The 24,741-nt window shown below is 37.1% G+C and overlaps 1 protein-coding gene across 3 annotated transcripts in view; it reads left to right on the forward strand.

Annotated features, from left to right (window-relative positions):
- Window positions 1-266: 266 nt before the first annotated feature.
- The window catches only part of KLHDC10 (kelch domain containing 10), a 56,045-nt gene continuing 31,570 nt past the window's right edge, over window positions 267-24,741 (forward strand). For 2 of the 3 annotated variants that reach the window (XM_058529930.1, XM_058529939.1), the window contains exon 1: window positions 267-521. In XM_058529930.1, coding sequence (XP_058385913.1) covers window positions 350-521 — 172 coding nt within the window. In that variant the 5' untranslated portion in view covers window positions 267-349. The remainder of the gene's footprint in view (window positions 522-24,741) is intronic. The other variant, XM_058529949.1, reaches the window with a different exon arrangement.

The following is a 24,741-nucleotide window of genomic DNA, read 5'->3' on the forward strand; positions in this document are numbered from 1 at the left end:
GCCTCGCTCACTCGGCCTTCGATTGGCCCGCCTGATCCCGCAGGAGACGCGGGCTTGCTTAGCGCGGTGAATGCGAGTGATGAGTGGCTGCTTCTGCCTTCTCCTTCCACTTTTTTTTTTTTTGCCATAGCTATGGTTACCACGTCTCTCCCCGCCTCCCTCCACCTACCAAGAAGACGACTGGCTATTGGCTGTCTGTCACCAAGTCAGTCAGTCATTGGCCCCTGCTGAGGAGCGGGCGCTCCCCCTTCCCCTGTCTCCCGGTCTCTTGAGGAGCCCAGGAAGGAGGCTCCGCTAGTGCCGCCGGGCCAGGGGCTGCCGGGCCGGCTGCGGTCCTCGTTAGCGGGTCATGTCGGCCGCCCAGGGCTGGGACAGGAACCGCCGGAGGGGAGGAGGCGCCGCAGGCAGTGGTGGCGGCGGCGGAGGTAGCGGGGCCGGCGGGGGCAGTGGGGGCAGCGGGGGTCGGGGGACTGGCCAGCTCAACCGATTCGTGCAACTCTCCGGGCGGCCGCACCTGCCAGGTGAGTCGTGGGACATGGTCCTGACAGCTTGCGGGCGCGGCGGGAAGGTGACTGCTACCTTTTCTTTTCTCCCCAGCTTTCTTTTCCTTGGGAGTAGAAAAGGCAGGCCCCACGCATATCTGAAAAACTGGAGCTTAGGGGAAAGGAAAGGTGTCTTTGAGGTCGTGGCGAGAACAGGAACACAGCGAAGAAAAGTAGTTTTGCTCTGTTGAAAGCTCTGTGCTGAGAGTTGTGTTTTCTTTTCAAAGGAGAGGCCGCCGTCTCATTGACATTCCAAAATGTTTCACTTACTCGGTTCCCAGTCTCGTTCTCTTCCGCAGATTGATCTTGTAAAAGAAAAACATTAGCGCCTAGCTGTGGGAAATTATTTTTAAAAGGGTGCTAAATTGAGGAGAGAAGAGGAAAGAGCATTCCCAAAAGTGATTTTGTAAAAATCACTTCTAGTGTGTAAGAGGCATTCTGAAACAAGAAAGGAGGAGGAAGGTGGGGAGGGTCGTTGGAAGGTGGGTGGGAAACAGAACCAAGAGAATTAGGGAAACTAGTTGGATTATTAATATTTTGGAGTGTCCAAAGGCAGAATGGATAGTGTGTCTGGATTTTAAGGGGAGCAAACGAAGATCAAGAATATACTTAGTGACAAAATTATGCTTTGTCTACTATATAGAAACAGCTGATTGAGAATTGGAAAAATGTGATTATTTCACGTTTTGGCCTACAATTCCCTATTCGTGAGTTCTGCTGCTTTGAAAAACAAAGACAAATCAAATCGATATGTGTGTGCAGATAGTTTTAAAGAGATACATTTGTAAGTGAATATTCACTATAGTAGAAGGAAGGTAAGGAAGTAAATACTGCGCAGAATGTCAAATGTTATATTGGGCAAGCTTATTTTTCCATGAAGAGAACTATCAGGAATGGTGTGTTAATCATTGACCATGTTTTTTGTGAATAATGTTGAAGTTGGTTTTATCAGTGATGTATTTGTTTACCTGATGAGTTTTGAGAACATGATGGTTTCCCGAATTGTTTGCTGCTCTGCCTTGTATTTCTTAGTAGTCAAAAATTGTTATTTGATTAATTTGAAGATAACAAAGGGCGTTTTGTGCATTCAATGAGACAACTGCTTGTGTTTGTGATAATATTACTGATGTGTGCTAAAAATGCACATTAATCCATATATATGTGCTATTAAAATTAACATTGAGATAGCTTTAAATCGTAAAATATATAATGTATAAGGAGATGGGTTTGAGATGATAGTATCAGACTGGGTATTCTAGAATTGCTAAATATGTGATCTTTAACACGAAAAAGAAAAAAGGAGAAATCTTTTTCTTACCCCAAATTAATAGCAAAAACTTACATTTTTGTGTATTGACAGATCAGAAGATAAATCTCTTCCCAAAGACTATCACCAGTTTGCTCTCCACTACTGCAATTTTTAGGTCTTTGATCTTGGGTGATTTATGCCATGGGCTTCATATAGGCATTCCCAGGCTCCCAAGAACCTGGTTGATGCACTTCCTTACTGCCACCACCTGATGGCAGTGGAAGCCATGATTTTTGATAAAGGGCTTAGGTGTGGAGCTATTTCTGCATTCCCTTAGCACACAAGGCCAAAAACAGCCGTTGTCCAGAGGTAAAGATAAACGTGTTTAAACTGTGAAAATTCATGCAGTGGGGTCATCAGCTTCTTCTCTCCACTTTCTTTTCCCTTTGACTGGCACTTCACTCTTTCTTGCCCAAGGAGGCAGCCTCTGTCTTTTCTTCACTCTCAAAATTGGGAACGTCGGATATCTCAATATATACTTTCAATTTCTTTCACACCAATTCTTTCTTTTCCCAAGTATTGCATTGTAAGCCTCCCCTCCCCGCTTGATTGAAAGGTTTTATTTTGAGATGTTTAAAAAGATTTTAGGTGATAGGGAGGGATAGAAATGTCTGGGCTGTTCTATGGCTGACCCTGGAGGTAAAAAAAAATTTTTTTTAAGTTTAGGTAGCTAACTTTCTCTCTCTCTTGAACTCTAATTGCATTTTCCATTTCCTTCTCTACCAAAAGTTCCAGATGCTGAGCACCTAGAACCCTTTCTTACTTTTTGCATGTCTACCCTCTGTCCAGCCCCCAGTGAAATAAAACAAAACAACCTGGTCTTCCTGGAGTGTTACTCTTTCAGTGATAGCACCTTTATCCATGCAGTTATGCAAACCTGAAACTTGGAGCATCCTCCTTACCATCTTCTGTTCCCTTGCATTTCAGGTATAATCAATAACCAGGTCCTGTTTCTTTTGTTTCTGCCATAAGTCCAGTCCATGCTGCCGTCATCCCTCACTTAGGTCTCCTGCAGAAGCTTTCTAAGCAATCTTCCTGCTTCTACTCTTTCCCTCCAGTTCCTACAGCACGCTAATCTTCTGCTAGCAGAAATGGGTTCTCATCTCTGTTTACAACCCTTTGCTAGCTTTTCATTGCTCTTAGGATAAGGCAAAAATCCTTAACGTGGCCTAAAGGGCACTGCATGGTCGGGCCCCTCTTTAACTCTCTATTTAATCCTATATCATATAGTCTTGCTTTTTGATCTTTCTCTGCATCCTTGGACATATCATGCTCCCTTTGGCCACGGGGCCATTCTACATGCTATCCCATCATCCAGGAGCCCTCTTATTCCTCATTCTATTCTCTTTTTTTGACTTCTCTTACACTGGGTCTCAGCTTGATCACACTGTTTTTCAGGGGAGTCTTCTCTGACCTTCTGATTTGTTCTCTTCTACCTATACACACTCATAGCACCGTGTGGTTCTCCTAGGGCATGCTTATCATTTGTGTGTGATTCCTTGATATGCATGATTTGATACTCTTGATGTATATACACATACACATCAAATATGTAAGTATATACACATTATACATATACACACATGTTAATATATATTCTTAAATTCTAAATACATTGGCATTGTGTGTAAGCAGGTAGTTTCTTGTGAGTTTGGTTGATTAGTTTGGTTCAATCCCCTATGGCCCCGTTGACTCGGGACAAATGGATAAGATCAAGTTCTTAAACATAAAAATAGTAGACTAGACTCAGCATCTATGGTGATAGCACAAGTGATACCTTGTGAAACCTCGTTTGAGCAGCTTCTTGCCTTTTTGCTGTCTCCTAAAATACAATAGTGATTATGTGTTTGCCCCATAGGCCAAGAAATTCATAGCTTCTTAGTCCTGGATTTCCATTAACTCATGATCTCTATACACCCAGTAAAGAAAAGGGAATAGTGTGTTTTGTAGAATAGGTATGCAGAGGTAGAGCTCAGGGGCAAGGAGATCCTGGGGATAATGGAACCCAAGTTACTATTATGATTTGACTGTGTGAGTTTGATTAAATACCATGTATTAGCTAGGAAAACGGTTAAACATTGTTGCTAACATAGGAACTGGAAAACTGAAAAAGAAAGAGGGGGAAAATTTAACAATTGGTAAAGCTGGGTAAAAATAATAGTGAAATCTTAACTTAAAAATTTAGAATGTGATCTCTGTTCACGATATAAAATCCAAATGGTACAAAAAAGCATATGATAAAAGGCAAGTTTTCCTTCTACCTTTGACCCCAGCTAATTATCTTCCTTCCTTAGAAGCAATCCATGATAAATTTCTTGTGTATCTTTTCCAGAAAGATATGTATGTGTATGGGGTGGGGGAGAAATGGTAGCATTTCTTTGTTTGGATAGGCATTAAAAATGTTTACAGTCTTGCTAATACAAATGATACATTGAATATCCCTGTACATATATAATTTTGCACATAATTGAGTCTTTCTTTAGATTAAATTCCTAGAAGTACAATTGCTGGGTTAGAGGATATGTATTATTTAAATTTTGATCGATATTGTCAAATTGCCCTCCATAGAGGTTGTACCAGTTTATGTTCCACTATCAGTGTTGGAGTGCTGGCTTCCCATACCCTTGGTAACAGAGTGGGTTCTCAAACTTTTTTTAAATTATCAATTTAATAGGTATATTTTTCTTAATTTTTTCAACAGGTATAAGAACCATATTTGTTTCCTTTATTTATAACGTCTACTTATATTTTTTGTTCATTTTTCTCTTGGGATGTTTAATATTGTTTGTAGGAACTCTCTGTTTTAAGGAAATTATTTCTTTGTCTGATATGTGTTGCAGATATTTTTCAGTTTGTCATTTGGCTTCTGACCTTGTTTTTTTTTGGGGGGGGGATTTTTTATTTATTTATTTTTTTGTGAGGAAGATCAGCCCTGAGCTAACATCCACTGCCAATCCTCCTCTTTTCCCTCAAAGCCCCAGTAGATAGTTGTATGTCATAGTTGCACATCCTTCTAGTTGCTGTATGTGGGACGTGGCCTCAGCATGGCCAGAGAAGCGGTGCGTCGGTGCACGCCCGGGATCGGAACCCCAGGCCACCGGTAGCGGAGCGCACGCACTTAACTGCTAAGCCACGAGGCCGGCCCAGACCTTGTTTATGGTATATTTTTTCAGCAGAAATTAAAAAATTTTTTGTAGTTGAATTATCAATCTTTTTTGGATTTTAGGTTTTGTGTCATAAGAAAGGCCTTCACTATTTCAATATTGTTTCTAATTAAAATTAAAATGAAAATTCTTGTGTTTTTTTCCTGGTACTCTTATAATTTTAAGTTAAATGCACTTATCCGTACAAAATATAAGTTGCGTAATGTATTGAGGTAGGAATCCAACTTTACTTTTCTTCCAGGTGGCTACCCAGTTTTCGCAGTATGGAAATTTTGTCTATAGGTGTACTTAGTTCCGACATAAAATTTGAGGTTCTTACTGGACTTTTATTCTGTTTCGTTGATCAGTTTACCTATTTATACCTCACGACCCCATTCTTTGATTATAGTCCTCTTTCATTCTACTTCCCAGAGTTTTCTTGTATATTCTTGCTTGCTTATTTTTCCATGAAACTTAGAATTAGTTTATCAAGCTCCCCTCCCCTATCCTGTTGGTATTTTTATTGGTACTGCAATAAATTTATAGATTGATTTAGAGATAATTGACGTTTTTTGAGGTTCAGTCTTCTTTTCAAGAATGGGGTTTGTAGTCATTTCTTGTTGTTCAAGTCTTCTTTTGCACCCCTCAATAACATTTCAAAGTTTTTTCATATAAACCTTTCACATTTCTTGTTATGTTTATTCTTTGGTATTTTATCTTTTTTGTTACTGTTGTAAGTGGGTTTTCTACTTCTATTATATCTTTTACCTTGTTGTTTGAATATGGGAATGCTGAGTATTAATTTTGTCCCTAGCCAGCTTTGGAATTATACTATCTATTATAGTTTCCTAGTTGTTTTTCTAGGGTTTTGTAGTTAAATAATTATATCAATACCAAATAAAGATAATTTTATCTCCTCCTTTCAAATTTTTTTACTTATTTCTTTCTTTTGTCAAAATGATTTGGTTAGTACTTTCCAAAAATATTAAACAGTAAGATAGTAGTGGATCTTTGTCTTATTCCTGACTTCAATGGGATGTTTTTAGTGTTTTCCTATTCAGATTGGACCTGACCTTAAATTGAAGTGTACATATTTTATTATGTTAAAGTAGTCAGGTGTTACCATTTTGTTAAGATTTTTTAATATGGAAGTAAATTTTGTCAAATGCCTTTTCAGCCTTTATGGGAATTATGCAGTTTTTCTCCTTTGATCTCTTATTGTGGTGAATTGTACTAATAGATTTGCTATTACTGGATCATCCTTACATTCCTGAATCAACTCACTTTGTTATCATGTATTATTATTTTAAATATGCTGCTGGGTTCTGTTTGCTAAGCTTTATCTAGAAATTTTGCATGACTAGCAAGGTTTGGTTGAATTGCCCATGAAATCATTTGGACCTTGAGTATCTTGTGGGGAGAGTAGCCCTTCAACAGTTATCTCTACTTCTATGATAATTTGACTGCCTACGATTTATATCTTTTGGGGGAAGCATTGATACCTTATATTATCCTAGAAAATAATCAGTTTCATCCAAGTTTTCAAAATTATTTGTGTGAAGTTGAGCAAGATATTCTTTTATGATTTAAAAAAAATTTCCTGTCTGTGACTACATTGTCACTTTACTCATTATTGCTTCTTATCTTGTACGTGTGAGGACTTGCCCTTTTTTCTTGTTGAAAACCAGCTGTTGGATTTTTTAAAATTGGTTCTACTGTTATCTCTCTTTTCTTGTTTATTATTTTTTTTCTTTCATTGTTGTACATTCTTCCTTTAGCTTTCCTTAGATTTATTTTGTGGTTGTTTTTCTCTCATGTTGGATGCTTAATGTTCTTTTCATTCTTTCCAATTGTTTAAATTATAAGATTTCTTCTGAACACTGCTTTAGTTGTGTCCTGTAGGTTGTAGGCTTCTTGTTGTAGTTATTTTCTAAATATCTTGCAGTTCCATTTTTGATTTATTTTCTTTTGCACAAGAGTAGTTAATCCTTTTAAACTTTTTCTTAACATCTTCATTTATGTTTTTAAAAGCTTTATTGAGATGTAATTCACATATCATACAATTCACCATTTAAAGTATACAATTTAATGGTTTTTAGTATATTCAGATATGTGCAGTTATTACCATAGTCAATTTTAGAACATTTTCATCACCTCAAGAAGAAACCCCATATCTTTTAGCTGTCACTCCTTTATCCTCCTGCTCCCATTCCCTCACCGCCTCCCCTAGCCCTAAGCAACCACTAACCTACTTTCTGTCTCTATAGGTTTCTCTATTATGGACCTTCTCATATGAATGGAATCATATAGTATGTGTTCTTTTTTTTTTTTTTTAAAGATTTTATTTATTTATTTTATTTCCCCCCAAAGCCCCACTAGATAGTTGTATGTCATAGTTGCACATCCTTCTAGTTGCTATATGTGGGACACAGCCTCAGCATGGCCGGAGAAGTGGTGCGTCGGTGCGCTCCTGGGATCCAAACCTGGGCCGCCAGCAGCGGAGCACGTGCACTTAACCGCTAAGCCACGGGGCCAGCCCCTAGTATGTGGTCTTTTGTGACTCCTTTCTTTCACTTTGCATAGTGTTTTCAAAATTTGTCCATGTTGAAGCAAGTGTCAGTACTTCATTCTGTTTTATGGCTAAATAATAATCCATTGTATGGATATACCACATTTTCTTTATCCACTTACTTATCCATTGATGGGCATTTAGATTGTTTCCATTTTTTGGCTATTATGAATAATGCTGCTATAAAGATTTGTGTACAGATTTCTGTGTGTACATATGTTTTCATTTCTCTTAGGTATATGCCTAGGAGTAGAATTGTTGGGTCATGTGGTAACTCTATGCTCTATGTTTAATGATTTGAAGAACTGCCAGACTTTTCCAGAGCAGCTGGAATTTTACATTCCTGCCAGCTGTGTATGAGAGTTCCAATTTCTCCACATCTTTCCCAACACTTGTTTTTATCTGACTTTTTGATTCTAACCATCTTAGTGGGTATGAAGTGGCTTCTCATTGTGGTTTTTGATTTGCATTTCCCTGATGACTAATGATGTCAAACATCTTTTCTTTCTTTCTTTTATTTTTATATTTATATATAATTAAATTATATATTAGTAATTATATATAATTTTATATTTATTTTTCTTTCTTTATTTTCCACCTTTTTTGAGGTATAATTGTCATCGAGAATCTTTTTCATGTGCTTATTGACTAATTGTATGTCTTTTTTGGAGAAATGTCCATTAGATCCTTTGTCCAATTTTTAATTGGATTATTTGTCCTTATTATTGAATTGTAAGAGCTCTTTATATAGTGTAGATGCAAATCCCTTATCAGATATATGATTTGCAAATATTTTTCCCATTCTGTGCTTGTCTTTTCACGTTCTTAATTGTGTCCTCTGAAGCACAAGGGTTTATAATTTTGATGAAGTCCAATTTATCTATTTTCTTCTTTTGTTGCTCTTGCTGTTGGTGTCATATCTAAGAATCCTTTGCCAAATCCAAGGTCATGAAGACTTACTCCTGTGTTTTTTCCTAAGAGTTTTATAGTGTTGCTCTTACTTTTATGTCTTTGATTCATTTTAAGTTAGTTTTTATGTTTGGTGTGAGATAGGGTTATCTCAACTGGCTGTCCTGTTGTCCCAGCACCATTTGTTGAAACGGCTGTTCTTTCCCCATTGAATAGTCTTGGCATTGTTGTCAAAAATCAATTGACTGTAAACATACAGGTTTATTTCTGGACTCTCAGTTCTCTTCCATTCCTCTATATATCTATCCATGTGCCAATACCACACTATCTCAATTACCATTGCTTTGTAGCAAATTTTGAAGTCAGAAAATGTGAGTCTTTCTACTTTATCTTTCTCAGGATTGTTTTGGCTATTCTGGGTACCTTGCAATTCCATATAAATTTGAGAATCACCTTGTCAGTTTGTACATAGAACTCAGCTGGGATTCTCATAGGGCTTGTGTTGAATCTGTATGTCAGTTTGGGGAATATTACCATCTTAATAATGTTAAGTATTCCACTCCCTGAACATGAGGTTTTTTCCATTTATTTAGATCTTCTTTGGTTCTTTCATCAAAGTTTTATGGTTTTCAGAGTTCATTTATATTGTGCTTGCCTTTCTCAGTCCTATTGTCCATATCCCTTACTATGTTTTCAGCAGTGTTTGTACTCCCTTGTGCTACTTCCAATGAAGATTTCATATGTGTTGGTTTTATTTTTTCCTTCCATTTCTTTTTTGTTCTCTGCCTACTTGTATTTCATCTCTTTCTATTTTCTATCTTCCTTGAGTTAGAATTTCTTCAGTCTTTTCTGCCCTTGAACCAGCATTAGCTTTGGTAAAGCTTATTGTCTTCCACCTCCTACCACCACCACTATAAAAGGAATACAAGCTCTTATTAAAATTCGGAAAATATTGAAAACTTGAAACAAGGGGAAAATCATCCCTAGTAATTCCACTTAAAGACAACTATATCAATATTTTGATATTTTACTTTCCTTTTAGTTCTTTCTCAGTGAATAATGTTTTATTTAATACTATATAAATAATTACATATCACTAGTAGCAACTTCAGATTCTCTTAAAACTGTTCTATATTTAAATGTTTTACTTATAAACACTTGTTTATGTTTTCCGTTATTTTATCAGGTAGCATCTGTTTGTCCTGAATTTCTCACATGAATAACCTTTTAGGTTTTTTTTCTAGCTGATGTCCTTTACTTCTCTCCTTTACAGCCAGGCTTTCAGAGGAATAGGCTCTGTTGTTTATTTTAACTTCTTTTTTTTTTCTCTTCACTCTAATGCAGTCTTGCTTCTCCTCCATCGTTCTACTCAAGTGCTCTTGCTAAGGTAATAATGTCTTAATTGCTGAATCCATTAGATATCTCTTAGTTTTTATCCTTCCCAACTTCTCTAGATTTTGCTTTTGACTACCTTCTGTACTAGAGCCTAGGAATACATAATAATTAGACAAAGTCTCAGTTCCTAAAGAGCTCTTAGTTATCCTTTTATCTCTTGAACTTCTCATTAGTTTTCCTTTATCTGCCCCTTAATATTGGTATCCAACAGTATATCTGTTTGTTTTTCCCTTCTTACTCTTTTATTTTCCCTGGGTGATATCATTAGTATTCTGGCAATGCCCAAATCTGTCTCCAACCCAGACTTCTTTTCCTGGCTTGTTTGCCAATGGCTACTACACATGCTAACTTCAACATGTCCAAAAACAATTTCATCATCTTTCCTGCCAAATGTGTTCTTCCTTCTGTGCTCCTTATCCTGACTAATTGAATGGCTACCTCATCAATTTAGAGACTCAAGCCCGAAACCTGGGAATCACATTAGATTCCTTCCTTTTGCTCACCCATATCCAGTTGGTCACAAAGTCTTGTCAATTTTTGCTCCTTACCCTAACTCTTCTGTTTGTCCCTTTTTACCTCTCCAACCTCACCATTAATGTCTTGTTTTTTCTTTTTTTTTGGTGAGGAAGATCAGCCCTGAGCTAACATCCATGCCAATCCTCCTCTTTTTGCTGAGGAAGACCGGCCCTGAGCTAACATCTATTGCCAATCCCCCTCCTTTTTTTCCCCTTTTTCTCCCCAAAGCCCCAGTAGATAGTTGTATGTCATAGTTGCACATCCTTCTAGTTGCTGTATGTGTGATGCCGCCTCAGCATGGCTAGACAAGCGGTGCGTCGGTGCGCACCCGGGATCCGAACCTGGGCCGCCAGTAGCGGAGTGCGCTCACTTAACCGCTAAGCCACGGGGCCGGCCCCTCACCATTAATGTCTTTTGTTTTATATTTCAGCTATACAGTTGTCCTCCTCCCTTATCCACAGGGGGATATGTTCCAAGACCCCTAGTGGATGCCTGAAACCGTGGGTAGTACCAAACCCTATATTTACTATGTTTTTTCTATATATACATACCTATGATAAAATTTAATTTATAAATTAGGCATAGTAAGAGAGTAACAACAATAACTAATAATAAAATAGAACAACTATAACAATATACTGTAATAAAAGTTATATGAATGTGGTTTCTCTCTCTCTCAAAATATCTTATTGTATTGTACTCTTCTTCTTGTGATGATGTGAGATGATACAGTGCCTATGTGATGAGATGAGGTGAGGTGAATGATGTAGGCATTGTGACGTATTGTTAGGCTACTGTTGACCTTCTGTCAGTAAGTCAGAAGGAAGATTATCGAGCCGTGATGATGTTGCTGGCTGGGGATCCAACAAAAGAATGATTCACTTGCCTGGCTGGACCGAGAGGGGTGGTATGAGATTTCATCATGCTATGCAGAACGGCGTGCAATTTAAAACTTATGAATTGTTTATTTCTGGAATTTTCCATTTAATATTTTCAGACTATGGTTGACTGCAGGTAACTGAAACCATGGCTAAAAGGGGACTACTGTATAGAAGCATTTGCAGTTAGTTGTCTTAAGTTTTTGGAACAAGGTAGATTGGGAGGGAGAGATTTAAAAAAAAAAAACTTGGGGTTTCCTGCAATACTACACTGTCATGATTCTGAATGTACTGTTTCTTCTTCCTAGAGTGCCATTCTCCCAATTGTCTTCTAAGACCCACCCGAATATACTTTATACGGCTTTTTTCTATTCTCTCTTTTAATACAGATGGCTTATTTGTACTGAGTAGTTACTATGTGTCTGACCCTGTTCAAGGTATTTTACAAGCATTAATTTATTCACTCTTCATAATCTTGTGAGGTAAGTAACTTTTTCATCCCATTCTGTGTTGAGGAACTGAAGCTTAGAGAGAAGCTACATAACCTGCTCAGAGTTTATATAGCTTGTAAATGTCAAGGTTAGGATTCAGACCCGATCTGTTAGACTTCAAAGTCCATGCTATGGTGCCTCTTCTTTGTGCCACCACCTTCCTTTGTATATACAAAGGATCACAGTACTTATTATACTGCACTGCAATTGTTTCAGAACTTATCTGCTTACCATGGACTCCTAAAGGTAAAAATAATCTCTTATTCTCGATATCTTCCACAGAGACAAGAACACTGCCCAGCTTATAGCAGCGTTTTAGTACATGTTTATTGAATGAGTTGGTAATTGTCAGTGTCTATAGTTATTCATGCAAGAGAGATGAGTTTAGGTTATTTTACATTACATAAGTCTAAATACATTTTTTTTTTTTACCTAGGAGTTTAGCACAGACAATTTTTGTATGGCTTTCCAAATACTTTTTTTTTCAAGTACGATTTAATGTTGAATACTATCAGAAGTAGTGGTAGCATCCTTCCATCTGTGCCTTGATTCCATCCCCTCATGCCTTTTCAGAACATTTACATTATCATCACTTCTCTGTCCTGTGTCTTCAATCTCTTTCTCTCCATCGAATCATTTCTGTAACATTTGAGCTTGCTCAAGTTTTATCTCTTTTGATCTCCCCCTTTTCTTTTATACCCAAGCCAACTAGAGTTGCTGTCTTCATTGCCATACCTCCCCATCATGTTTTTGAAGTAGCTCTGGCTAAAGTCACAAATGACCTATGTGTTGTCAAACCAAGTGGACGTTTTTCAATCTCCGTCTTATTTGATCTCTCTTCATTTTGAAACATCCTTTTCTCTTGGCCTCCCTGGCATCGGGGCTGGTTTTCTTTTTGTGTTTTCTGGTTTTCTGTCATACTGAGTCTTCTTTGTCAGTTCTTCCTCTTGTACCAGGCCTTAATGTATTGGAGTTCTCAAGTCTTAATCCTATGCCTCTGCCCTTCTTTGTCAACTTATTTTAGGTATTCTCTTTCAAATCCATGGTTTTCAGTTTCCATCCATATGCCAATAGGTAAGGCCACTTTCTAACTTCTGCCCAAATCTCTCTTGAGGGCCATATACTTGCTTTTCTCCATGTCTCCACTTATATCCCTCATACCCCTCAAGTTCAACATGTCTAAAACTGAATTTGTGACCTTTCTTTATTCTAAGGGGAGCTATTGGACAGTTTTAAGCAGGGGAGTGATGTGACATGATTTACATTTTTTAAAGCTCCCTCTAGCTGCTGGATGGAGAATGGGTTGGGGGAAATGGTAAAAGTGAAGCATAAAGGCCATTTAGAAGACTATCGCAGTAGTCTCTTAAAACGATGGTGGTGGCTTGGACTAGGGTGCAGTGGTATAGGTGGTAAGAAGTGATTGAAAATGAGATGTTTTGAAAGTAGCATTAACAAGATTCACTGTGAAGTATGAAGGAAAGAGAGGAATCAGGATGACTCCTAAGTTTTTGTCTTGAGCAGTTGGATGGGTGATGGTGTCATTAAATGAGATGGAACAGACTGGAAGAAGCAGGCTTGTGGGGACCAGTCAAGAGTTCTGTTTTAGCTCTGTTAAGCTTGAGATGCCTATTTGACCTCCAAGTAGAGGATATACGGTGGGCAATCTTCATATATAAATCAAACTCAAGGGAGAGGTGGAGGCTCAAGATATAAATTTTGGAATTCTTGGCATACAGGTGGTGTTTAAAGCCACTGGCCTGGATGATATCACCGAGGAAGTTTAAATAGAAATAAGGACAGAAGACTGTAACTCTTGAAGGTCAGAAGGAAAGGAGAAGCGAGCAAAGAAGGTCAGTAAAATAGGAGGAAAAGCAGGACTGATTGGTTTCTGGGGGGCCAAGAGAAGAAAGTGTTTCAAGAAGGAGGGAGAGGTCACCTTGTCACATGTGCCTGAGGACTTGAGTAAGATAAGGTTCTAAAATGGTGGACTTTGTACTACTGTTACTACAGTACTATAGTTACGGTGGGTAGAGTAGGCTTTTGTGGGCTGACCTAGGGACCTGTTAACAGTTTATAAAGGGGGAAAATATATTCAGAATTTCACATCACAAACTGACATATAAATTTAGAATTTTGAAATACAGCCTAATTTTTAATAGCCTGTATACTTTTTAAGGTTCACTTTGTTTATTCTCCCTGAACTATTTTTTTTTTCTTTTTTAAAGATTTTATTTATTTATGTTTTTCCCCCCAAAGCCCCAGTAGATAGTTGTATGTCATAGCTGCACATCCTTCTAGTTGATGTATGTGGGACACGGCCTCAGCATGGCCGGAGAAGCGGTCCGTTGGTGTGTGCCCGGGATCCGAACCTGGGCCGCCAGCAGCAGAGTGCACGCACTCAACCGCTAAGCCACGGGGCCGGCCCTCCCTGAACTATTTTTAAGGCCTCCTATTTTTGTTTTTTTAGTCTTTTCCTATATACTGAAACAAGATTAATCTTCCCAAAGCGTGACTGTGATTATTGCTTCCTGGGTCAAAATCCTTCAGTGGCTTCCTGCTGCATTTAGGATTTAGCCTGATCTCATGCTCTTGCTTTTTATATTTGCGATACTGTCAGTGAATTTGCTCCAAGCTTTATCTAAGATGTGATCATTGAGTTGTCTATAAGACTAGATAGTGAAATTAGAAGGATGATGACTATCAAGAATAATGACATAAATAGTCTTTGGAGTTGAATGGTGTGGTTTTTTTGAGTTGTTTCTCTTCTTACCCACAGTAGCTCCGGCCATGTGGTTTCATCAACAAACTGTCAACTCAGTTAATTTGAATCAGATGTGTAATTGATCAAACTAACACTAACCACAAACATCTTGGTGTCACATAAAACAAAATCGTAATTGAGCCGAAAAAATACTGATGTAGCTTTTTTTGTGTGTGTGAGGAAGATCAGCCCTGAGCTAACATCCATGCTAATCCTCCTCTTTTTGCTGAGGAAGACCGGCTCTGAGCTAACATCTATTGCCAATCCTCCTCCTTTTTTTCCCCAAAGCCCCAGTAGATAGTTGTATGTCATAGTTGCCCATCCTTCTAGTTGCTGTATGTGGGACACGGCCTCAGCATGGCCAGAGAAGCGGTGCGTTGGTGCACGCCCAGGATCCGAACCCGGGTCGCCAGTAGCAGAGCACGCGCACTTAACCGCTAAGCCACGGGACCAGCCCCTGATGTAGCTTTAAGTTGTTTCTCTCCCTGAATGGTTTTTTCAAAGTTTTGTTTTGTATATGCACATATATTTAAAGTTAAATATATTATGTCTCTCTAAAGTACCCAGTTTGGAGTGCACATTAGAAATTTCGTATTCCTGAATCATGTTTGTGTGTTTGTGTGTGTTAAGTCCAAAACTTATCTGTGCATTTATAGAAAAAAATGCTTCAATGTTCTTGTGAAATCTTATCTTTTGAAATTTTTATTTCTGAGTAAAGAAATAGCTGTTGTTTCTGAGTATAATGCTTCATGCAGATGTCTTAGTGGAAATCATGTCTAATTTGGCAGTATTCGTATCTGACACTTTTTAGTTTTGTATTTAAGATATTTTTATTGACTCTGCTTGTTACATAACAAGATTATTATCAAATTTTCAGAATAGCTTGTTTTTAAATATTAGACTTTTTAAAGCAGTTTTTAAAATATCAGACATTAAAAATTTGTTATTTAGTAAATATTTTGTTTCTTTTTGCCAGCTTTAGTCCAACCAAGTTTTTATTGCTTTTGGTCAAGTTTAGGTATTTTCTTAGAAGACATTGCATTTGCCAGCAGAAAATGGTGACCTGAGAGAAGGGAAAGTGAGTTCATAAAGAACAGTTGTGTTTTTGCTTTCAAAATTGATTACTTTTCTGGTTTTAATCAAGGAACAGAATGAGTAGCCACAGTAACAAATGACATTTCTGGATACAATCATTTAACTCGTAGATTTCTTTCTGCTTAGTTCCTGAGTTTCACTGGCAGAAATAGGGAGGGCTGTGTGTCTCTAAAGAGCTACCCATCTTTGGTGCTCCTTAAAGGAGGGAATTTGCAAAATTTTACTTCATTAGGCATTGCCAAAATGTATTGATTTACAAATCTGTTTTTCATATTTAGTCTCCTACATCTATATTCACCCAGTACATAGGTTTTTTTCCTCTTTCTCTCTCTCAAGGATGTTTTTGGGGAAAGAGGTTATTCTCTGGGTACACAAGTTAGAGTGCAAGAAATCCAGAAGCAAGAAAAGACCAAATAAGGTAGTCTGACTCTTGAGTGGTTTTTACTATAAATTTTTATTTCAGTATGATTAGGATTCAAATATGTAGTTCTTAATAAAGAAACTGATTGGATTATTTTCTAGGGTTGTAGGTTGTATTCTATACTCATTTTTTAAAAAGGTGAAGTTTTGCTGGAGATAAAAAGGAAGGAGGTGATACTGAATTAAGAAAAACAGATCCTCCGGCTATAGTGTACATTTCAGGACAGGCACATTGACACAGATACACATAGAGTACAAATGAAGGTTGTTTTTTTTTTTTCCCAAGTCTTAAACACAGAAAACAACCTATAAGCAGTAAAAAAAAAATGTTTAAATTAACTTTTTATCCTTTTCCTTTTTCCTCTCTTCTAAAACTTCTTAGAATCATAAAATGTTAAAATTGAAAAAGACCTTGGAAATCATTTTGCCCTCTCTTCTACCCAGTGTGGGAGTCCTTTCTTCAATAGTTCTAATCTTTTTTTTTTTTTAACCTCTGTTTTAAAGAGATCTTTAACTTCTTAGATGAATGGGCTGCCCGTCACTTTGTGGAGAGAGCTATCAGATTATTTGTTGGCTCTAATTATCACGAAGAGTTGCCTTAAATTCAGCTGCAATTTTTATGAGTTTCTCCCAGTTGTATCTTCTGGTAGAATATGGAATAAATCTATTCCTTCTTCCATTTAATTACCCTTTTGAAAACAATTATAACATTCTGTTTTTTTTGTTAACCTGGGTCCATCAATTCATGAGTCTGTGGATGGTCTTCAGGGGATTATATCATATGTAAAATTGTGAGTATATGTGCATTGTTCTGGAAAGAGAGCCAGTAATTTTATTAGTCTCAGTGGAACCTGATTCCTCACCAAAGTTAGTATACCAGACCTACTGGGATGGACCTGGTAATCTTCTTTTTGTTTTTGTGTTTATTTTTACTATTATTATTTTTAATAAGCTTGCAGTGAGCCAGCTAGTCCAGCATCTCAGGAACCATTGCACCAGGTAAGTTCTAAGATTCTTAGAGCATTTCTGATTACATTGAGAATTGTAGAATTTTTAGAGCTTTAGAGACCATCCAGTATACATATAGTTTATGGTGTATAGTTAATTCTTCCTATCAAAAGATTAAACTGGTCCAAGAGGGTGGAGTTTTTATTTAAAAATTTTAAAGTCTCAGCAGCCATTCATAAACATTAAGAATGTGATGATGCTATTTTAAAATCAGAACAGTTCTCAGGAGTTTTGTTTGTTAGATTCAGATTTAATGTTTTAATCTAACACAGGTTTACGAATTGTAATACTTTTTGATTAATTTTTAATCTGTAAAATCTTTAGCCTATTTTGGTTTTACTGTTTCTAAGGGAGGCGGGTATAGCTTAGAATTCAGTAATTTATGAACACTGGTTTCAATATCAAATCTACCTTTCGGAACAGTTTGAGCCTGATACAACTCCTCCTGTGCTCCCTCTCTCCCCCAAAGACAAAACTTTTCAACCAACAAGGCTATTTTTTCAGTAAAGTAATACTTGAATTACTATAACTATCACTAATAATATAAACCAAATGACAAAGAGCAGCTTAAGATTTGAAAAGTCTATAATAGGCCTACTTTTTGCTACAAATGTCGGAAAAAATAAGAGATTAAAGTGAAATAAAACAGAAAAATGAAGCATGGCAGGGAAAATGAACATGTTTTAATGAACAACAGAAATGGCAAGCAACAGAGAAGGCGAGAACCAGCAATTTTCATTCATTTACCATTTATTCTTCTTTTAGTGCCAAAAATATTTGAGTTGGGTTATAAACAGAGATGTGTGTATGAAAATAGAATGTTTAAAATAAATAAGTGAATGAATAAATAAATAAACTGTGGAATGTGATTGAAAACAGAAGATATAATGTCCCTGATAAGTTATAGCTGCTGCAAATAGCTGCTTTTGCCTCAGTGTTGTAACTCCCTACAGATACATTTCCTGTGTGTGTGTTAGGGAAGTACAGTAGAAGCCAGTAAGTAGTCAACAGCTGCTCACACCCTAGCTTGAAGGCCCTTAAAAGAATCAGAGTGTATGTTCTAGTTGCCAGCACAGTTCTTTTTTTGACTCCTAAAAACCTAAGAGATGGGAAATATTACAGTTATTCCGTTAGTTACAATGATTACTATGATTTTTATAGCAATATGGTGGTATAATAGGGCATAAAACCAAAATCTTCAGAGAGAGGAGAGCAAGTGGGGGGGGGTATTGGGAGAGTGTACCTCTGGTTGAGAATCACTGCCTTAGTATTCATTCATTCATTCATTTACTAACTATTTATCAAGTGCCTCTATTAGGCACACTTTTTCAGGTGTCAAATTGTGACAAAGAACATTATTGTGGAGTGGTTAAGAGTGATTTGGATCCAGACCACATGGGTTTGAATCCCAGATTTTTCATTTGCTTAGCTAAGTGAGCTTGGGCAAATTACTTAATCTCACTGTGTCTTAGTTTCCTCGTCTATAAATTGGAAATCATAATAGCGTCTATCTCATAGACTTGTGGTGAGGATTAAATGAGTTCTTGGAACAGTGTTGATATTAAAGTGCAGTTGTTTTCATACACGCACATGCACAAACATATATATGTATAATGCTATGACTAATTAAACCATAACACAGTCCATTGCACTGTAATTCATATTTTAGTTTCTATTAATTTATATACCACTTTGTTTCAAAAAGGATTTGAGACAGAACTGAAGCTTTCTAAGGAATACTCTATACCCAAGCAGCGCAACAGAACTAAAATATGGGTTCAGATCTTCTTGTTTTGAAAGGCAAAAGACAGAATTTAAAAATGACTATATATAAGTGCTAGGAATAGAGTAGATACTCAATAAATGTTATTTTTCCTATGTTTAAAAGAAAACCATTTACTTAGCAAGTGGGTCACTGCTGGCCCAAAGTGTGCCATTGTGCAAATTTTTAAAAAATGCCTCTTTCCGGTAGACGTAGTCCTATAGGTGCATTGAGGAGTAGAGTGCAGGCTGGATTTTAGCCTCTACCTAGCCACTTGGCCTGGAGCTCTTATGCAGTAAGCAGTCTGCACAACTGTATTGATTCAGAATCAACGCAGTGATTCTGAATACAGTATTAATTTGCTTCTCTTTTGAAGTTCTTTATAGATACTGCGTTGTATAAAGCAGTAGGCCAATACCACATGGCTCAGCCACCTAAATCAGAATTTTTATATCGTGTTCTCTATCAATAGTTCTTATTATTAAAATATTTATAATTGTTTCACATATATCACTTTGAACGTAATCTGCCCCATGTCAGTATAATGTTTTTTCTGCATTTTGGTTTTTATCTATTTAATTTTTCATACTTTTTATTTTGAGGTATTGTAGATTCACATGCAATTGTAAGAAATAGTACAGAGAGATCTATATACTCTTCATGCATTTTCTCCGAGTGACAACATCTTGTTACTGTTATACAATAATACAACCAGGAAATCGACGTTAATACCATCCACTGACCTTCCTCAGATTTCATTAGTTTTACATACATTCATTTGTGTGTGTGTGTGTGTGTGTGTGTGTGTTTATATTTAATTCTATGCAATTTTATTACATGTGTAGATTTGTGTGACCACCTAGTCAAGATATAGAACAGATCTATCACAAAGCTTCCTCATGTTACCCTTTTTTAGCCACAGCCACTTCCCCTGGCAACCTCTAATCTGTTCTCCATCTCTATAATTTTGCCATTTCAAGAATGTTATGTAAATTGAATAATACAGTATGTAACCTTTTGACAATGGCTTTTTTTATTCAGCATAATTCCCTTGAGAGCCATAAGTTGTTGCACATGTCAATAGTTCATTGATACTGTGTAGTATGCCATGATATGGATGTACCACAGTTTGTTTAACCATTGATTTGTTGGAAGATTGTTTCCAGGTTTTGGCTATTATGAATGAAGCTCCTATGAACATTTGTGTACAGGTTTTTATGTGAGCATAAGTTTCTTTTTTTCCCAGTTTGCTTGCTGTTGAATTTTGTCAAATGCTTTTTCTGCATTTATTGAGATGATCATATGGTTTTTCTCCTTATTCTATTATGTGGTGAATTATACTGATTTTTGAATGTTAAATCAGCCTTACATTCTTGGAATAAATTTCAATTGGTCATGATGTATTATCCTTTTTATATAACTTTGATTTGATTTGGTAATATTTTGTTTAGAATTTTTGTGCCTATATTTATAAGGGAAATTGACCTATAATTATTTTTAATGTCTTTATCAGATTTTGATATAGAGTTCTACTAGTCTCATAAATGAGTTTCTCTATTCCCTGAAAGCGTTTGTGTAGAATAGGTATTATATCTGCCGTAAATGTTTGGAGTGAAGCCATCAAATATTCTTAAATTTTTTATGCAGTACTTAAATTTATATTTTCCATCGATATCTATATTAATCACTTTCTATGTCTTTCTTCTGAATAAGACAGAGACTTTGCCATTCATCACCTTTCCCTTCTCCCAACTCCTCTTCTTACCCTCACAGTTATTCCTGTTGATATCATCTGAAATTGTAGTTTTGAATGTTGTAAGCTTTTGTGTGTTTTTTTTTCTAATTAGCACTTTTTTAAACTTAAAGGCTTTATTGATTTCTCTGCTTACTCTTTTCTTGTACCTTGTTTTTTATTCTCTGGTTAATTTTTTTCTATTCCACATATATGTCTTTGAGTAATTCTTTCACCAGAAGTCTGAGGTAAGCAAAATTTTTGTGTCCTTGTACATTCAAAAATGTTTTAATTTCACTCTCACATTTCAGTGAGAGTTTGACGAGATATAGAGTTCTAGGTTTAAAAGTATATCCAGTTGTCTCAGCACCATCTGTTGAAAAGACTATTCTTTCCCCATTGAGTAGTCTTGTCACCCTTGTCAAAAGTTAACCATAGATATTTGGGTTTACTTGTGGACTCTCAGTTCTATTCCATTGTCCATCCTTTTGCCAGTACTACACTGTTTTGAACACTGTATTTTTGTAGTATGTTTTGAAATCAGAAAGTGCGAGTCTTCCAATTTAGTTCTTTCTCAAGGTGGTTTTGGTTTTCTGGGTTCCTTGCATTTCCATATGAAGTTTAGGCTTAGCTTGTCCATTTCTGCAAAAAAAGGCAGTTGGAATTTTGATAGAGATTTCTCAGTTCTCTTTTATATCCTAACTTTTTAAAATGCTTTCCACTTCTTTTTCCTTCTGTATTGTGTTCTGGTGAGCTTCTTGGCTCTATCTTTCAGATTACTAATTTAATTTGCTCTTTAACTGTATTTTTTCAGTTCTTAATTAGGTTTTTTAGTTCAGTGATCAAAATTTAATTTCTAAGAGTTCCAATTGATTTCTTTTTTAATAAATATATTACTCTCTTGCATATCTCTGCGGATATTAATTGTACTTAATCTAAGGTCCTATTCTATTTAGTTTGGTAACTCTTTCTTTGGGTGTAACTTCTTCTGTTTGTCATACCAATGCCTCTTTTTCATGTTTGAGTCTTGGTTTTGCGCTCTTTCATCTTTATTTGAGAGTCCTTGTTAGCCTTCCTGTGAGTGTAACATCTGTTTGTTGCAGCGGGTCTGCACTGATTGTGGGTAGAGATGGAATGTACAATGAGATGTAGTGTACCAATTGCCAGTCTTCTTTAGTGTGTCCCCTCTTCTGCCTGGGGGTTAATATCCACCCAGGGCTCTCTTGTCTCAGATCCCAAGTGTGTTTTTTGTGTGTGTGTGTGAGGAAGATCAGCCTTGAGCTAACATCCATGCTAATCCTCCTCTTTTCTTTGCTGAGGAAGACTGGCTCTGAGGTAACATCTATTGCCAATCCTCCTCCTTTTTTTCCCCAAAGCCCCAGTAGATAGTTGTATGTCATAGGTGCACATCCTTCTAGTTGCTGTACGTAGGATGCAGCCTCAGCATGGCTGGAGAAGTGGTACGTCGGTGCGTGCCCGGGATCCGAACCCCGGGCCGCCAGTAGCTGAGCGTGCGCACTTAACCACTAAGCCACGGGGCTGGCCTACAGATCCCAAGTGTTTAAACTCATTATTCCTACCTTGGGAGTGACACCTTTTTTGTTTGATGCCAGTGCTCCCATCTGGGAGCAACTACCTCTATTCTATAATGGTTGATCCAGAGAGGAAAATAGGTGGGAAAGGTTGACCTGCTTTATAGCTTCTGGGCTACCCCGTAGCCAGTCATGTTGCAAATTCTGTAAATTGTTTTCAGTTCTACTTGCTGCCTTTCACCTCTGGGCTTAGTTTACTCTGAGGGCTGCTCCAACCACTTGCAATAGCCCTCTACTCTGGGCCTATAGGACTGTGATTTCCCTTTTTTTTTTTTTTTTGTGGGGAAGATCACCCCTGAGCTAACATCCATGCCAATCCTCCTCTTTTTTGCCGAGGAAGACCGGCCCTGGGCTAACATCTGTGCCCATCTTCCTCCACTTTATATGGGACGCCGCCACAACACGGCCTGACATGCAGTGCATCGGTGTGCACCCGGGATCCGAACCTGGGCGGCCAGCAGCAGAGCGCGTGCACTTAACTGCTACGCCACGGGGCCAGCCCCTGATTTCCTTTTTAAGCTGATTCTGTCAGCTCTTCATCTTTCAGTGATTCCTCATAGTTTTAGTCCACTAAGGACATTTCTTGCTTTCTTTTGATTATGGATTTTTTAAAAAATGGCTTTTGTGTTATTTGTGGGGCTTGGGGGGAAGGGGAGCTTGCTTGTAGTGTGCTCAGTTCGTCATCTCAATTCAGTCAATGGCTATGTCATATTTGTAGTGAAATAAATTTAATAAAAAGGAGAAAAATTTAAAAAGCTAGAAAAAAAATAATGATGAAATGGTTGAAGAAATTGTTTTTTGTTTTTGTTTTGAAGAGTAGAAGCAATCACGTGAAGATTGGCAGTTCAAATATATAAAAATTAAGCTTCAATGAACAAAATTTCAGGCCAGGAATATATTTACATGAAATTGGAAAGACATGTATTTGCTATGTTGCTGGTTTCTCTTTTTTTCTGCTCTTTGGGTAAAGAAAGAAAACATGGGTTCTGAAGTCAGTGACCACCTTGTGTGAATAACCTCTGTAGAGTCAACATTCGCCTATGCCAATGACAGACTTACATTGGCTACTGAGACAGAAACAGGCCAAAGATGTTTGACAGGGCTCTGAGAAAACGTCAAAAAGGACTTTTGATTACAACTTTGGTTCAGTAATTTTCAATGTTATTCCCTCAGTGTTATTCTAAATTTGTTTTATATTTTTCCATTATAAAATAATATATGTCATAGAATTTTTGGATAAAATAAAAAGGGTAATAACCCTGAACCCCAGTCATAACCACTGTTAACACTTTGGTATGTTTCTTTACAGTATTTTTTAATCATATCTTTAAAAAAAATTAAAGTAATGTGGTATTCTTTTTCTTTCAGTCCAAAAGTAATGTGTGTTCAATGAGAAAGCTTGGAAAGTAAAGACCAGCACTAAGGAGAAAAAAACAAAAATCACTCATAATAGCCACCCAAAGATAACCATAATTCAAATTTGATGTATATCCTTACTGTATTTTTCATGAATATATACAAAACCTTTTCTTTATTAATGTGGTCTCATACTCTAGTACTATTTTGTACTTTGTATTTTTTATTTGCAATATACTGTGAATGTTTTCTCACGTTGGTAAATATTCTTGTACAGTCATGCACCGCATAATGACGTTTCGGTCAATGATAGACCACATACGCCATGGTGGTCCCATAAAGATTAGTACCAAATAGCATAGGTGTGTAGTAGGCTATACCATCTAGTTTTCTGTAAGTACTGTAGGGGAGGAAGAAATTTTTGTCTACCTTTCAAGGTTCTTCTGGCTGGTCTAAGAATTAAATTGACATGAGACAATGGGAGAAAAGTGAATTAAAGTTTAATAACATGTATATTTGGGAGAAACCCAGGAAAACTGAGTAACTCACCAAAATGGCTGAAGCCCTCGCCTTAAATACCATCCTCAGCTAAAGACAAAAGAAGATGTTGGGGGTGGGGAGAGTCAGGGACTTCAAAGGAAAGGAAGGAAATTCACAGGTAGGTGAAACGGAGCAAATGTTTGGACAACAAGTGTTTGTTTGGCCACACAGAAACAGAATAACTCAGAGGGGAGCCCAACAAACAGGCTTTTCTAGGTTCCTGCCTGTCAACCACCTAGTTCGTGTTATGCTAAGGTGATAGCTTGCTTCCTGAGGCACGTTTTTTTATCTGAATTCTTTTAGGCAGTTAAGGCGAGGGTAGCAAGAAAAACTTTGTCTTTTAAAAATAATCAGCGTAAAATAATCCTCGTGTTAAAGAGACACATTTTGGGGTGGCACATTTCATTCCCCTTCAGTACACTCTATGATGTTCGCATGATGACGAAATTGCCTAACAATGCATTTCTCAGAATGTATCCCTGTCGTTAAGCGACGCATGACTGTATATACTTTTTAGTAGTGCATAGAATGTGAATGTATTCAACACATGACTGTATATACTTTTTAGTAGTGCGTAGAATGTGAATGTATTTAAGTATGTTTATTTAGCATACTTACTTAATCTCCCTATCATTGGACATTGAAAGTGTTTCTAATTTTTTACCGTTATAAATAATATCATAGTGAGGATCTGTGTCCATACATCTTGCCATGCAACTATGA

Source organism: Diceros bicornis, chromosome 3 (assembly GCF_020826845.1).
Source record: "Diceros bicornis minor isolate mBicDic1 chromosome 3, mDicBic1.mat.cur, whole genome shotgun sequence".
Taxonomy (NCBI): Eukaryota; Metazoa; Chordata; class Mammalia; order Perissodactyla; family Rhinocerotidae; genus Diceros; species Diceros bicornis.